Raw genomic sequence first — 16,137 nt, 5'->3', positions numbered from 1 at the left:
CCCCTCCCTCCTCAGATTGGGTTTCCCTGATCCTCTCATCCACACCCTGGCTGCTATTATAAGCGTTAGCTATTGTCTGGGGTCTTCCCTTTGGGGCCCACTAGACCATCTCTCAGCCAACTCTTTCCAATCATGTTATTAACTGTTAGAGCAGTGGTTCTCATTCATCCAATAAATATTCATGAGGGAAATGAAATATCCAGAAAAGTAAAAAGGAAAATCCCATCATTCAGTGATAAGCCAGGGTTAGTTTTTTGTGTATATTTTTTTATGTATTCTCTTATCAATAAAAAAGTTAATGTAGAATGTGTAGCTCTTTTTAAAAACTCTCGAAGAATGGGGAAGATGAATGATCTGAACTTGAAAGGTCAACCAGAGTCACCCTGGCCAGCCCTGCCATTTTCCATACAGCCAGAGCCCAGAGGATGATTCACCAGGGGCCTTCAGCAACCTTGCCTCTGAGTGCTTCACAGCCTCCAGGCCCTGGCCAGAGGCTCTCAGGAGCCAGGCACTGTGAGTTTGAGCCCTGCTCCTACATTGTCACCATCTGGCAGCAAGACCGCCCAGAAACTACTAACCATCCCTTAACTCGGTTTCCTTATCCTGCCATGCTGGTGGCACGAAGTCTACCTCACTTGGTTGCGATGAAGATGAGATGGTGCATGGAAAGTGCTCAGAGAGTGCGCAATACGTAATAAGCCACTGGGGTCAGCTGCTACCACCGCCTCCAAGCTTTATTGTTAGTAAAGCTTCCTGAAGGGGTGTGTGGGGACCCTTTTCTGTCAGTCAGATTTCATCTTCTGGGCCTAGGACCAGCACCCACAGGTGTATCAACAAGTAGCAGAGCAGCACCCACAGGTGTATCAACAAGTCAGAATAAACAAACCATCGATGTGTACTGTGACCCCTCAGAGGTGGAGTTGATTCATGGACATTCACTTTACATATTTAAGGTTGCAGAGTGTCACTGAGTGTCCCCCAAAAACAGAGTGCTGGGGCTGGGAGTATACCTCAGTGGTAGAGCACTTGCCTAGTACGTGCAGGGCCCTGGGTTCAGTGCCTAGTACTGCAAAACAAAAACAAAACAAAAAAACCCAGAGTGATGGGTGTCCTTGTCTGTCTCCAGAGATGCCTCCTGTCCTGACTGTAGGCACCCTCCACCTACAGTCCTGTTCTGGACCTTGCCTTGCTCAGGTCCTTTATCCAGTCCCAGAACTGAAGTTAATATGGCAGAAAATGTGCCAGAGTCGTCATCCTGCTACACCCCCTTCAAAAGCAGACACTAGGGAAGCAGCTTCGGATTGAGGCTGCCCTGAGCCTGAGAGCTAAGGCAGGGCCAGGTCGTAGAGCTCAGCTGGTGGGAGTGGCACTCACCTGACCAGATGATGTTAGAGAAAGGAAAAAAAGGATTGTATGGAAATGGGACAAAATACCCGAAAGGGAACTTGGGTGGAGTGGGGAAGAGAGGACTCTGATTTGTGGCTTTGTCAACCTTGAAGAGGTGGAGCTCCCTATCAAAGCAGTTATAGGAGAGAAAGATAAAAATGATGTCATAGAAGACAACCAAATGTGGACTGGGGGTGTGGCTCAGTGGTAGAGCACTCACCTAGCTGGGTGAGGCACTAGGTTCCGATAAATTTAAAAAAAAAGGTCCATTGACAACTAAAAAATATTTTTTAAAAAAAGACAACCAAGTTTAAGGGATTGCTAAGTTTTCTGAGGTCTGTTAGAACAGAATAATCATGTACATTCTAAGAGCTTAGAAACTCCAGCATCTGGCAGTGATAATATATGATTTGATATTCTATTTTAAGGAGTTTTGTTCCCAGCAGCAGGTGTCCCATTAAGCCTGTCCCAGAGAGAACAGTCAAGGCCTTCAGTAGCAGTAAGACAGGGAGCTGCTACTTCACAGGAAGCTGCTACTTCACAGGAAGACTGAGTAAAGCTTGTCATTCACTGTCAGTTGTGTAAGACTACCACATTTACATGGCCATGGTAGGAAAGTTACTGAAGCCATGGGATTTGTTCACTAGAAACCCCCAGAGAGAGCAGAAGAATATCTGTTCGGGTTGTGGCTCTTCTTGTCTCTGGGGATATGCAACCAGGCATGCTTATTGTCTCTTGGAAACTGTGATCTGAGCTGCACCAGGTGGCCAACCCCATCTTTATTCTTTTTTTTTTAATATTTATTTTTTTAGTTGTAGTTGGACACAATATCTTTATTTTATTTTTATGTGGTGCTGAGGATCAAACCCAGGTCCTTGCACGTGCTAGGTGAGCATTCTACCGCTGAGCCACAATCCCAGCCCCCCCATCTTTATTCTTGATCAAGTATGTATTTCCTAAGGGCAGGGTCCACCCTTGTATTTTTAGCTTTAAAGTCCTGCAGTAAGAACTTGGTAAGCACTTTGGGTGGAATGAGCTATTGTTTCTGCTGCAGTCCCTCTGAGCAGTGGTCCTGGTGGTGGTGACTGCTCCTACCCCCATGAAGCTAGAGAGTGGAACAACCTGGCAGATCCTCACAGGAAGACTGACTAAAGCTTGTCATTCACTGTCAGTTGTGTATCATATGTTGCCAAACAAAGTGCCAACTTTATAGGGGCTCACTGATAATTGGGACTCACCATCTCCTGAGGGCCTCTCATGAGCACCCTTTAGCCCCCTTTCCTGAGTATCTTTTAGGGCCAACTCTAACTTCTGCTTAAAGCATCAAAATTTGTCCTGTTCTTCAACTTTGGCTTTTGTCCTGAGCACTCCCCAGAGCAGGTGATTAGAGAAAGCAGCATTTTAAACGGAACACCTCACTGCAGAGTAACATCTGTCAAGAGCACAAATGAGAAAGACCTGTAACTACATTCATCCAGAGTAGCTGCATTAAGTTAAGATTGTCTCTTGGAGCAGTATATGTCCCCGTCTTCATACTGTGGCTACATTTATACGTCCCCCAGGGGAGACAGCCTTCCTGGTAACCTCATTTCTTCTTTCATTCTTGCAAGGCTCGGGCTTCCTGGCCAGTTGGTCTGGACTCAGAGTTGCGAAAGTCTTAAGTGCTTCCCAGTCCTCCAGGCACTTGTAGCCTGCTCAGTCATTGTCATGGAAGGAAGTTCTTCTTTGCCCTCTAATGCTAACATAGTTTCCTTATCCTCATTTCATTGCAGTCACATCATATTAATTTGTTGAAATATTTATTTGCTGTTCACATCTACTTTTAAATATTCTCAATTCATTCTTGACTATTTTCACTGGGTGCCAGGACTGAAGGCCTCCTGAGACGTATCCAGCACTATAAAAACCCAATCCCTCCCTTTCACAGGATTGGTCAGATGTCCAGGCCGTGTCCTGCAATGTCAGATTTCTGGTTGCCCAGTGCAGCCTCTTTCCTGGGAGCAGCAATAGGCGAGGCCAGAGCAAGCAGTAAGAGTGGGCTGGCCATAGTAGAGAAAGGGAAGCCAGGAGGTGCCAGGAGCTGCTGTCCACAGCCCTCCCCTGAAGAGGCAATGTGGTCTCCCTCTGTGGTTGAGGAAACTGATGCATAGAGGTCATGAAACCCAAGCCCTAGTCCATGTGGCTGGGCTCCATGGTGTTCCCTGGGCCTTACCTGCTTCAGCTCTTGGCAGTGGGGCTGGATCACACCCCAGGGGACCCAGCTCATATTCCAGTGCCTCGGGCCTGAGCCAGCAATTTATTGAGCCTGTGTCCATATCCCTCATGTTAAGCACAGACAAACAAAAGCCTTCCATTTTGGAAATTTTTTTTTTAAACTCTGGTGACTTTAATGTGACAACTTTCAAAGGCAATTCATGCTGTTAGTATTTATCAGAAGCCTGACTAGGATTTCTAAAAGTGGTTATGTTTGAATATAACAGGTAGTTTGAATCTGTTAATTCTCAAGTTTAAAATAGAGATATTACACAATAATGAATGTCTTCATTTTTGATATTCTTTTTCTATTGAGTTTAAATTAACACTAGCCTCTTTTCCCTACTCCCCTTTCTATTGGAAGTGACTAATGAGTGAGTATCTTTATTGAAGCAGATGTGCCCTTTATTTCCAGTAATAGTATTTTGAAGAGCAATCTAGTTAATGTTCTTTAGCTGCTTAATGTAAGCAAGAGGGCAGTTTTGTGAGTGTTGCTATAGTCACAGTTGATCTGCATGTCACTTAATTAAACCAGGTCATTCATGGAAAATAATCACCTTCAATTATGACAAAGAGAATTTGTTGAACACAAAATGGAAATTATTCTGCCTTTAGTGAGGAATTACACCATTAGTGCTTCTTGGGTTAAGTAGTGCTTTTGTCTTGAGGGGTGGCCATGTAGGGGAGGGGTCATTTACTGTAATTGCTTGAAAATGCTGCTGTGTGTGAACAGTGGTTTTAGATTAATTTCCTGCTTCCTTTTAGATGTTGTCATTTGTCTTATGGGAATCTGTAAATGTTTATTAACATTTAAACACCCACTTGAAAGATTGCATTTTGATTGGAAGTTCATGAGGTATCACGGAGCAACTGATTCTGAAAAATCAGAGCGTGCCCCACCTTACCTGCCTTACCTGCCTACATTTCAGACACTAGTCAGTAGCCATTCCAGTGGAATCCACAAGCTAAAAGTCTCTTAGATTTGGGTTTATGGTGATAGCATCTTTAAATAGATCTTTAAACTCAGAAACAAAGTGGTTACCTAACTTTACCTGGATAATTGTGAGAATTGAAAGGTAATCCTTATGTTTCCATTATGAGGCAATTTCCAGAAAGAGGTTCAAAAAGTTTTTGTCACAAACTGTAGTGAATTGAGCTCCATTTTTGTGTACAATGAGTCGAAATGTATAACTAATTAGAACAAATTAAAAAGAAAGATGAGGAGGGCTGGGGTTGTGGCTCCATGGTAGGTTGCTTGTCCAGCACGTTCGAGGCCCTGGGTTCGATCCTCAGCACCACATCAAAATAAATAAACAAAATAGGGGCTGGGGATATAGCTCAGTTGGTAGAGTGCTTGCCTCATATGCACAAGGCCCTGGGTTCAATCCCCAGTACCACCAAAAAAATTAAAAATAAAAAAAATAAAGGGGGGCTGGGGATGTGGCTCAAGTGGTAGCGTGCTCGCCTGGCATGCGTGCGGCCTGGGTTCGATCCTCAACACTACATACAAACAAAGATGTTGTGTCCACCAAAAACTAAAAAATAAAATATTAAAAGTTCTCTCTCTCTCAAAAAATAAATAAATAAATAAATAAATAAAAAGAAAATAAAAAAGGTATAGTATCCAACTACTTCTAAAAGAAAATAAATAAATACTAAAAAAAGAAAGATGGGGGGGAAAACGTTTTTGTTCCCACACTTTGTACCCAATTAAATCTGACCCGTTTTTCTGCACTCCAACCCTAGGAACTTTAGGAAAGACAGTATTCTCTTCTGGGTCTCTTGGAGACAGCCTGGCTCATGGGGAAGTCTCTGCCCCTCCCTTCTGCCTTATAACCAGCAGCCCATCAGCAACCCATCTGACTCTGCCTGCATCAAGCCATTTCCTCCTGTGAGGAGAAGCCAGAGGATGGGGTCCTTCCAGTGCTGATGTGTGCGCTGAGTTCACTTGACCATCGTGATGGGGGCAGTGCTGGCTGCTTGCCAAGTGCCCAGACCATTTCCTTCTTTTCTCCCACGCATTGATCGATCGTAGAGTGCTCTCACAGCCCTCTTCTTGCTAGTGTGATGCTGACTTGGATACTTGAAAATATAAGTTTTTTTTTTTTTTTTTTTTAAGAGAGAGTGAAAGAGGGGAGAGAGAGAAAGAGAGAATTTTTAATATTTATTTATTTTTTTTAGTTCTCGGCGGACACAACATTTTTGTTGGTATGTGGTGCTGAGGATCGAACCCGGGCCGCACGCATGCCAGGCGAGCGCGCTAACGCTGAGCCACATCTCCAGCCCGAAAATATAAGTTTTTATACTGTCATTTATAGTCATGTTTTTGAGGGGAGGGAATAAAACCTCCTGTTTTTTCACTATTTCTCCAGGACTCTGGATTGACTTGGAAATGTCCTACAATGGGTCCTTTCTGATGACTCTCGAGACCAAAATGAATTTGACCAAACTAGGTAAAGAGCCTCTTGTTGAAGCCCTGAAGGTTGGAGAAATTGGCAAAGAAGGGTAAGGGGCTATATATGAACTTACTAACCCAACCCTGGGGGACCAGCCTCTTCCTGCAGCCTCTGTGAAGCAGGTTTGAGGTGTGGGAGCCTCTGGATGGCAAACACACTTCAGTGTAAGTGGGCCACAGAGCAATTTGGGGATAATTTCCAAGCTTTTCCCAGGGACTATGAGTTCTTATCCCCTGCTTAGCCATGACAGTATCTTCTGCCTCAACACTGTGAGGGTCACAGTCACGGGGCTGTGTCATAGTCTTGATTACCCCAGAAAGCACCACTGACAAGCAGGGTAGACTCGTTAGAGTGACAAAGCACTCTGCAAATCAAATCATCTCTTCAAAAGCTCTTTCAGTTCACAGCCATAGACAGTGCTGTGTGGAGTAGGCTAAGGTCCCTTGGGGAGATATTGCTTTAATCACCAAGTCAGAATTATTTATAGAGAGGTTGATTTTTTTTTTTTTTTAAGCTGAGAGGGTACTCTGCAAATGTTCTGAGAAACATTTTCCTAAAATAATACAGTATGAATTTGCTTAGTAAATTCTTCTCTTTGTAAACAGTGTATCTGTTTCCAGAGGTGTCTGATTTAAAAATATTTCAAATTTGTGAGATACTTAAGGGAACCTAATATTTTTAAATTTTTGCTTTAATGCGTACAGGAAATAAGCTAGAACTTTCATCATTCCCACACACCTTGAAAGTGGCTGCTCTGATTACATGTTTAAGTGATATCATTGTTTTTATCAAATTAAAAATGTATTTCTTGTTCTGTAGTTCCTTTACATGGACTAAACAGTACAATAACAGGGAAATAACATAAGGGGCCACCTTCACAGAAGCTAAATGCAAGACCCAGGCTGTAGGATTTTTGCTTAGCTACAATACTGACCTACTGCTCTCATTCATGCTTCATGTGATAATGGCAGACTGGGGGAGCTGGGTTATACCTGCAGGATTATTCTTTTGCTTTGATTATCCTGATTTATGTAAGTTACTTAATAAAATATTCCTGTTTTAATAATTGGAGAATTTCACCTGCTGTATGCAATCTAACTTATATCTACTATTTTCCTTTCATTTTCTGCTATTTGTTAAAATGTATTTGGATTCGGCAATCTGTGGATTTGTATTTTCTGGTGAGTGGTACTTATCAACTCTCCCTGTGGCATTCATACCCTGTAAGTGCTGAGTCTTGTTTGGTCCCATGTGAAGGCATGAAGAGGCCTATCTTTTCATTGTGTTCCTAGACGTGAAGGCATAGTCCAGGTCCTATAAGGACTGGGGTTGGGAATAGAGGCAAAGCTTTGCTAACAGGTAAAATCTCACAGACTTCCCCAGTTAGAACTGCTGGGGTCCTGAGCTAGCCCTCACCACTTCTTGTCCATTGCCCCACGCCTGTCCCCATGCACAGCTTAGCACCATCCAGCCTTGTGACGGCAGAGTTGCAGAAACAGTCTTGAAAATGAGGTCTCCAGGGCTGGGGTGTAGCTCATTGTAGCTCATTGGTAGATCATTTGCCTATCAAGCATGAGGCCCTAGGTTCCATCCCCAGCACCACCCCCAAAAAATGGAGGAGGGGAAGAAAAGAGGTCTACTAAATGGTAGCAGTGACACAAGTTTCAGTCAGAAGGATTTATGCAGGGAGCCCTTTCTGAAAACAGCTCTGTGCCGGCACAGAGGTTCAAATTCTCCACTGGAAAGGGGTTCTTGGGCATCAGGTTGCCAATAAGGCCAGGTCCCTGGTCCTGGTCACTTAGGCATTCCACATTCACTGCCATTTATGTGGCTCACAAACTGTGACTGATCAGAGAGTGCACATATTCCTAAGCAAGCCATGGTCTCCAGACTGAGTGAGAAAACCCTCGGCTTTAGGAATGTGGTGGTATCAAATTTAATTTTTAATATACTTCTAAAGTACCAGTTTTTCCTAGAAGAGTTTGGCATAAAATGTTTTGCTTCTTCCCGTGAGGATGTTAAATTATATATTGATGTGTAATTGCCTGCCATTTATTCTTAAAAGCAAAACTGGGTGTGGTAGCACACATATTGCAAATTTGAGGCGAGCTTCAGCAACTTAGTGAGACTGTCTCAAAGCAAAAAATAAAAAGAACTGGGAATATACCTCAGTGGTAAAGTGCCCTAGGCTTAAGCCCCAATATTCTCTTCCCCTCAAAAAAAGCAAAGTATACAATCTAAAAGCACTTCATCTGGGAAGGAAAAGACCTAGGAAAATGGACCCTTAATCATTTTTTTGCAAAAAGAACCCCTTGGGGATCCTGAGCACTCTGGAGTCTTCTTTTAGAAGATGCCTCCACAGGCATCATTTGACTCAAAGTTCGTGGAGCCTCTAAAAACCCATCTGTGGTTAAGAACCTAATCCCAGAAGTGATTCTAGAATCCACTTCTTCACTTCTTCAGTCATGAGCAGTTGGGATCACGTTGAGGCTAAGTGGCAGAGGAGAGACAGAAGGCAGCACATGTAGTAGCTTTTATGAGGCATGTGATCTTTGCTACTGACACTCTCCTTAATATTAAACCTCCAAAGAGCAGACTGTGGGATGGGCCAGTAGTGGCCCTCTCCCCCAGGCCTCCCTTCAGCCTGTGATCACCTGTCCAGGGCCACACTCAACACAGGGGTTTGTTCCCGGTGTCTGGCTCTGGCAGGGCCTAAGCTTTATCTTGCTTTTTTCAGTGCCCATTCAAGTGTGCAAATGATTATACTTTGGGGAGTCTCTGAGGAGATGCTACTCCACCTGGAAGAAGTCTCTTCCTGGCAGGAAGTCTGTTACCTGTGGCGTCTGAGGGCAAGATGGAGAAATTTAAATCTGTGTTATTTTGTTCCAGTGAAGTCCCTTCCCTTTGAAATGTGTGCCCACTGTGTATTCATAGACATTTTTCTTCTAGGTTTTGCCTTTCCTAGATAGCTTTTTTGTCACACATTATAGTTAACATCAGTAAGTATTGGAAATGGAATCCAAGAGCTGGGAGTATATAGTTCACTGATAGAGCATTTGCCTAACACATTAAGGCCCTGGGTTTGCTCCCCAATCCTGCAAAAAACAAATGAACAAATAAAAAAGGAATTCAGGTAGTGAGCTGAGCAGACTAAACCTTAGGAAAGGACCTAAAGAGGACCCATGTGGATCAAAGGAAAGCATTTTGCATGTAAGGTATTGGCCTGTTCCTTCCTCACTACTGCAGCTTGGGCCAGTGTGCAAGTTCTCACAGGGCGACCCCCTCTGACCTCCATATTGGGTTACTGGTCTGTTTCACCATCCCTCGACCCCCAGACCCCTGACCTTCTGGGAGCCAAGAACTCGCAGTTTCCACTGTGACTTGGTCTTGTTGATGACTATGTACTCATGTGTGTCTGCAGCAGAGGCATGGGACTGATTTCCTTTAAGTTAAAGAAAATTAATACATTTTTTATAAATGTGGTCTCTTATAGGGCTGTAGAATCTAATTACGGTCTCTTCACTTAGAGCATTTCTTAAGCTGCATTTTAGAATTGCCTCAGGAATCTGACATTCTTTAACCATCCTGAGGGATAGCAAGTCATCTTGCTTTGTAGATGGTATAGACATAACTAGTCTTTGTCAGAGGTCATGGTGATTGAGACCAAGAAAAAAAAATTTTTTTCATTCAAGGCAAAGCATTGGTGATAAAAACAATCACTTTTTCTTGTGCCTGACCCCAAACACATTCCAAAAAGATGTGCAGCAGAGGCCACATGACTGGAACAAGCCTGTTCAGGTGGCTCTCTGAGAGGGCAGCACATTCATATGGAATTCTGATGTGTATTTAAAGCCATTAGGCCCATTACCTTCAAACACATCTTCTATGAGGATGTGCAGTGTGTCTTTCTCTGAAGTTATTGCTGGCATCATGAGGTCAAGATCATAAAATGCATGTTCAGTTATAAACAAATATCAGCCAAACATTGAGCCACACATGTGGCTCAGTACTTATTGGAAGTATTGGTATTGCATAATACAGCTCCCAGTGCAGACCTTAAAGGTACCACTTGGTCAAAATCAGAATTTCACATCTTCTGATCTGCTTTAACTGATATAGCATTATCTAAATTTCTCACTTCAGACCACAAAATTTGTCTTGTTCTCTGTACTACAGAGGATTAGTTAGGGAACCTGAGAGCTCACTGCAGGCTTAGCCTTTGGCATCTTCTGCCCAGGGTCTGGAGCTGCCAAATGACACACACAGATGGGAACACAAGGGAGTGGCTCAGCAGATCTCCCTCTGATCTTAGGTCCTGCAGGCAGCCCTTTGTGCTGTGTGGATGGGGAGCAGACCCTGTCCTGTCAAAACAGAGCAAGGCCTGAGAGCCAAAGAGCACAGCCACCTGTCTTCTAATGGAGAGGTAGGGTAGCTGTGTGTGGGTTGGCAGTTTATATCTCTGACTGTCCTCATCTCAAGACACAGGGGTTAGGCTCTCTTGTGAATGTTTTGTGCTGTACGTTGGATACGAAAGATCTCCGTGAGGGCTGCTAACCACAGTTCTCTGAAATGGCTCTGTGAACAACCAGTGCCCAGAAACCCTTCCTGAACTAGCCAGGCTTGTGATGGAAGGAGGGAGAAAGGCAATCAGGTGCTGCTGGGGGATGGGATGAGGGGCCTTTGTTCTGCAGACAGAGTTCCCCTTTGCTGTGGAAGTCCAGCTTGCTGGCTCTAGGGCTGGCTCTAACATTTCAGAGCTGGGGTTGAGCAAGATCCTCATGTCCTTCCAGAGAGGACATTCTTGGGATCCTCTTACAGCCGGGCTCCTGTTTCAGATGTGGCGACTTCAGTCCTGCCCTCCCGTACATGATGCTGGGGTACTGCTGGCCCTTCATGGCCACAACAGCATGTGCACTCTGCCCATGTCCTCAATGATCAGGAGATGACTGCCCTGGTGGGCTTCTGGTGGCCCAAGAACAGTGTCAGAGGAAAACCAAAGACCTGCAGCTGCAGGAAGACAGGGCCTATCTCTCCTGTAAAACTACCCTATCTCGATACTTTTGTCCTTATCAACAATTTAAGGCCCAACCTCTGCTTAGTGAACATTTGGTTGCCTAATTCTGTTCAGAAGAACTCTCTCCCTCATCCATTTTATCCTGATTTAGTCCCTGAGCCTCAGAGACAGGTCCCTGTCAGTACTGTTTGTGGCAAAGCCACAGTCCAGGAAGGGAGAGCTGCCTTGGTGGAGCTGAAGGTCAGCTAGGAAGCCCCCAGTATCCCTCAGCAGGGAGCCTTGGTCTCTCACCTCTGCTGCTGATCCAGTAAGCTGATGCCTCTGGAAACTGGAGTTTCCAACCCAGAGAAATTAATGAGGGTTGTTGTTCTCTGGTGAGGCTTTCTGTTATTTTAGTAAAAGGAATGATCTTTAAACTTGTACTTCTCCATGAAAGTCCCTGGGTTCTCATGTCACTTGCTTCCTCAAGTCCCTTGAGACTTACACCTTGTGGTTGTTGACTTTTTCTGTGACCCTCAAGAGATGGGGCAGGTGGTGGGGGGGAGTAAGATAGATATGTAGTTTCACTAGGAAGGAGTCTTGGGTCAAAACTAATTTGGGAGGTAATGAAAACAGGAAGCACTACAGTTATTGACTCAGCCAGAGGCAAGGGACTTGCCCGCATGTCCTCATCATCAGTGAGAGGTGGTCCTGTTACCAGCATTAGCTGTCACCTCACTCCTGCAACCATCCATACTTTCCATTTACCCTCCCACTTGGCTCCTGCTGCATTACTGACAAAATCACCACCTGCCCTGACGCATGCTCAAAAGCAAACTCTTCTGGGCCCAAGTCCTCTTCAATCCTGTTAGGGGACTTGGTGCTGGAGTCTCCTGGGGAAGCAGGTCAATCCTTGCACTCTTGGATTGGGCCTCTTTCTTGGTTGGTTGGAGACAATGACAGTGTGTAATAGAGGTGCCATCTTGATCCCCTGTGGTTGAGCCTGTGTGTGTGTGTGTGTGTGTGTGTGTGTGTGTGTGTGTGTGTGTGTCTGGGCATGCGCGGACATGCATACAAGTGCTCTGAGAGCAGTGGGCCAGCTGTACTGCTGACTGTCCCCTATTCAGTTGCAGGCCCAGGGCTTACTGTCTAGCCGACAGTGATGAGGAATCCTCTAGTGCTGGCTCCTCTGATGAAGATGATGCACCAGATCCCAGTGGGGGAGACAAACAGCTCCTCCCAGGGGCTGAGGGGTAAGTGGATAAGGGCTTCTGGAGACTCCAGGGGTCAGGGTGGCAAGTTGAGAGTAAACCTTTTCCCCCTCTTTCCTCCATAATCTTTTCCTCCTTAACAGTGAGTTGAGTGATTTTTTGCATTAATAGCCAGTGTCAGTGGCTTGTTTAAATTCCAAGTCACAGAGAGAAAAGACTTGTATAGCTTTTCTTTCTTAAGAGGGTACTGATACCATGGCTCCCCACAGCAAGAGAAGGTGAACTGCATGCTCACTGTGCAGAGCCCTCCCTGGATCTTCAGAGGGGCCTACCCTGCACACCACCTCCCCCTGGTGCCCAGTGGAGAGAAGAGAACCTCCCTCTCCTGAAGCTGGACCCACTGGCTGCCCTGTAGGGACCCACTAGTCCCTACAAAGCTGAAACCATTCAGATGATATCTTGGGTGTATTTTTAAAATATGAATGACTTAGCTGTTCTTCCAGATTATGAACTTCATTTAGGGGCTCTCTTTGCCTGTTACTTGGATAGCAGAATTATCAGAGTGCTTAAACAGCCTCTCTATAAGGATCTTTGAATTATTAAAAGGGAGCTGAAGAAACTTAAGATTACTGAGAAGTCAGATGATTCAGAAACTTTTGTATAAAAATATTGATTTAGCTGGGTGGGTGGCACACACTTGTAATCCCAAGCTACTTGGAATGCTGAAGCAGCAGGATGGCAAGTTCAAGATCTGCCTGAACAACTTAAAGAGACCCTGTCTCAAAATAAAGTTTGAAAAAGGGCTGATATAGCTCAGTGGTACAGTGCTTTGCTTGCATGAATGAGGCCTTGGGTTCAGTTCAATACCCAATACTGAAAGAAAAAAGAGGAAAAAGAAAATATCTACCTATTTACTTTTAAAATCCTAGAGAAGATGAATAGAGAACCTTTGAGAAGCTGTAGCTAAAAAGTTTGTGTGCATTATTTTAAATGTAACTGATTGATCTTCTTAAGAATGATTGGGGCTGGGGGTGCAGTTCAGTGATAGAGGGCTTGGCCAGCTGCACAGGCCCTAGATTTGATGCCCAGCACTGCAAAAAAGAAAAAAAAAAAAAGGAAAGAAAGAAAAAGACTTTTCCCTTTACACATAGTATTCCTGATGCCCTGGAGCTGTGGAGGATTTTTAAAACAAATATCCCCTCTTTTCAGGGCGTTTTAGGTAGATATGGCCTGACATAGAAGCTTATTTTCTTGATCTTCTAGCTTGTCAGTTTGATGTAGCATTTTCCTTTAAGAAGTTCCAAGCCCTTTGAAAAGTACTTGCACCTTAGAGTTTATATGACACCTCCCAAAGACAGGCAGGGAGTCACTGTTTTGTATCCCTATTGGTGCAGCCTGGTTTGCCGTTTACTGTTTGGAGATGGTGGGATTTCACTTAAGAAGACATGAACTTGTATTCAGCAACTTGAACAGCAATAAGAGGCGGGGGTGGCTTTTCCAAATTGAGGACTTTGTCCAACTCTCTCCATTGTCAAGTCAGGTGCTCTTAATTCTCATCTGAGGGAGATTTGACTCCCATCATGGGGTCATTTTTGATTGTCATGAGTGGGGAGTCTGCTGTTGCCATTGAAATAGGTGGGGCCAGGGACAACTAAAAATTCAACAGTACACAGGACGGACCCCTCTCAACCCAGAATTACCTAGTCCAGAAAATCAGGAGTGCCATGGTTGAGAAACTGCTGTCAAGTAAGGTGAACACAGAGCCATGAGGTTTTGTTTGTGAAAGAGCAAAGCCTATACTAACATCCTGTTTTGTTCCTTGTCTGAAGATACGTTGGAGGTCATCGAACGAGTAAGATTATGAGGTTTGTTGATAAAATCACCAAGTCAAAATATTTCCAAAAAGCAACAGAGACAGAGTTCATTAAAAAGAAGATTGAAGAAGTCTCCAATACCCCCTTGCTGCTAACTGTTGAAGTACAAGAATGTCGAGGAACCCTGGCGGTCAACATTCCACCACCCCCAACCGACCGAATATGGTACGGGGAGGGTCCTTAAAGACAGCAAGTGATTCCTTTTGTTGCATGACCATAAACATCCCACCCAGCCTGCTTAACTTTGGGATTAGGGCAAGTACCATGGACAGGAGCTTTTTCCCACTATTTTCATGGAACCCCAATATTCGTTGTAAATTTGATCGCACTTTCTTTTGTGAATGGTTAATTCACATTTAAGGATCCATCTTCACATGTCAGAAAAAGTTAAGGTGAATGCTTGAATTTTATGGGATGAGCTGTTTTTATTCTCAATCCTCCTCCACCCTAAAGATTACTCCTCTACCAGTGATAACAGCTGCCCTTTGTAGCAAACTGGTATTCTCTGTCCTGTATTTTCTGACTGTACCACTTGATTAATTCTCACAGCTTCTTGATGGGGTGGGAATTACACATCCAAGTAAAGTCCAGGTGGTTAGAGAGAATCCTGAGTTAGATCTTGACATCCAGGAGGCTGGAGCACGTGTACTTGGTGCTTGTGGTAGGAGGTCTGTCCAAGAAGTTGGTTCTCATCTCCACCTGCAGGTTAGAATTACATGAGAACTTGCTGAAAATACAGATATGCCTGGCCCATACGTCAGGCTTTGGGGGAGTTGCAGTGATTAACCCAAGGTTGAGAATCATTGAAATAAATTTTTCATAAGTCCAGCATCTCTCTGTGAATCTCAGTTTTAAAATTGGCTATCTGTGCTGGGGTTGTGACTCAGAGGTAGAGCGCTCACCTAGCACATGTGAAGTGCTGGGTTCGAGCCTCAGCACCACATAAAAATAAATAAAAGTTTTTTAAAAATTTTGGCAATCTAAATCCTATACAGTAGGTATAGTATATACAGTAATTGCAGAAGGAACTGCATTGTATCATAAACTACACTCTTGGTAAAACTATAACTGTGATCCATCCCAGAGGGAAACCAGCATGCTGTGCATATCCATTGTATCCAGGAGGCTCTGTAGAAATAATCAGAGGAGGAATGATAACACTGGTGTTTCCCAGGATAACTTAACACCTTTTTAGATTTTATTTTCTGAAAGTCATATGATGGTTAAATAGAGAGAGATTGAAAAATGAGTATGATGAAAAGACAAAAAATAAAAGCCCATAATCTTATCATTTAGAAATATTTTTTTTTAAACAATGAGTTGGTAAAATATTTCTTCTCCTTACTGCCAGCCTTTTAGATTTAGCAATTATAAATGGCACTTCTCAGTAAGGGACAAAATAAAGGCCTCTCAGCTAGTGTTGCCCATCACTGCTCCAGTGCTGAACTCTCTGCTGTGGAACCGCAGAGATAAGTAAAGATAGGGAGAGCACTTAGAAATGTTTGTAGCAATTTGACATTGTATTTCTAAGTCACTGGTTCATGACAGATTAATATCCTTAGGTAGTATGATAGCACACAGTGTCTTGTCTACTTTGCTAACAGTTCTGAGTGCCAGTCTGCTTCCCAGGGGGCCATAAAATACACAGTGTGGAGTGTGGGGAGAAGAAGCAGGTTATAGAATGTCCTCTGTCTACGCATGCTTAGGAAGATGTGAGGAAAATTGACCCCACTCCTCTCAATGGTCCTTTCTTGGAGATGACATTCAAAGAAAGGCTATGTCTTTCAAGTTCCAGTTTACACCCTTATGTTTTAGCTTTTGTAATATACATTATCTTATTTTATGAAAATTTAACAAATTACTATTTGAGGGGAAAACAAAAACCACAAAAGAATTCCCAGATCATGGACTTATGCTTCCTGGCTTTCCCATTGCATCAAAACTGATCTAAATCCATCATAGCC

General features: G+C 43.8%; 1 protein-coding gene and 1 non-coding gene across 5 annotated transcripts in view; both read left to right on the top strand.

Moving 5' to 3' along the window:
* Tex2 (testis expressed 2) overlaps positions 1–16,137 on the top strand; it is a 111,475-nt gene that overhangs the window by 91,115 nt on the left and 4,223 nt on the right. For 3 of the 4 annotated variants that reach the window (XM_026402249.2, XM_026402245.2, XM_026402247.2), the window contains exons 8-10: positions 6,012–6,144; positions 12,216–12,341; positions 14,129–14,338. In XM_026402249.2, coding sequence (XP_026258034.1) covers positions 6,012–6,144; positions 12,216–12,341; positions 14,129–14,338 — 469 coding nt within the window. The remainder of the gene's footprint in view (positions 1–6,011; positions 6,145–12,215; positions 12,342–14,128; positions 14,339–16,137) is intronic. The other variant, XM_026402248.2, reaches the window with a different exon arrangement.
* On the top strand, positions 4,967–5,039 carry Trnam-cau (transfer RNA methionine (anticodon CAU)). Its single transcript has one exon. It is a non-coding gene; the product is annotated as a tRNA-Met (tRNA).

This window comes from Urocitellus parryii, chromosome 7 (assembly GCF_045843805.1).
Source record: "Urocitellus parryii isolate mUroPar1 chromosome 7, mUroPar1.hap1, whole genome shotgun sequence".
Classification (NCBI taxonomy): Eukaryota; Metazoa; Chordata; class Mammalia; order Rodentia; family Sciuridae; genus Urocitellus; species Urocitellus parryii.
This window is presented reverse-complemented; position numbering and strand designations above follow the sequence as displayed.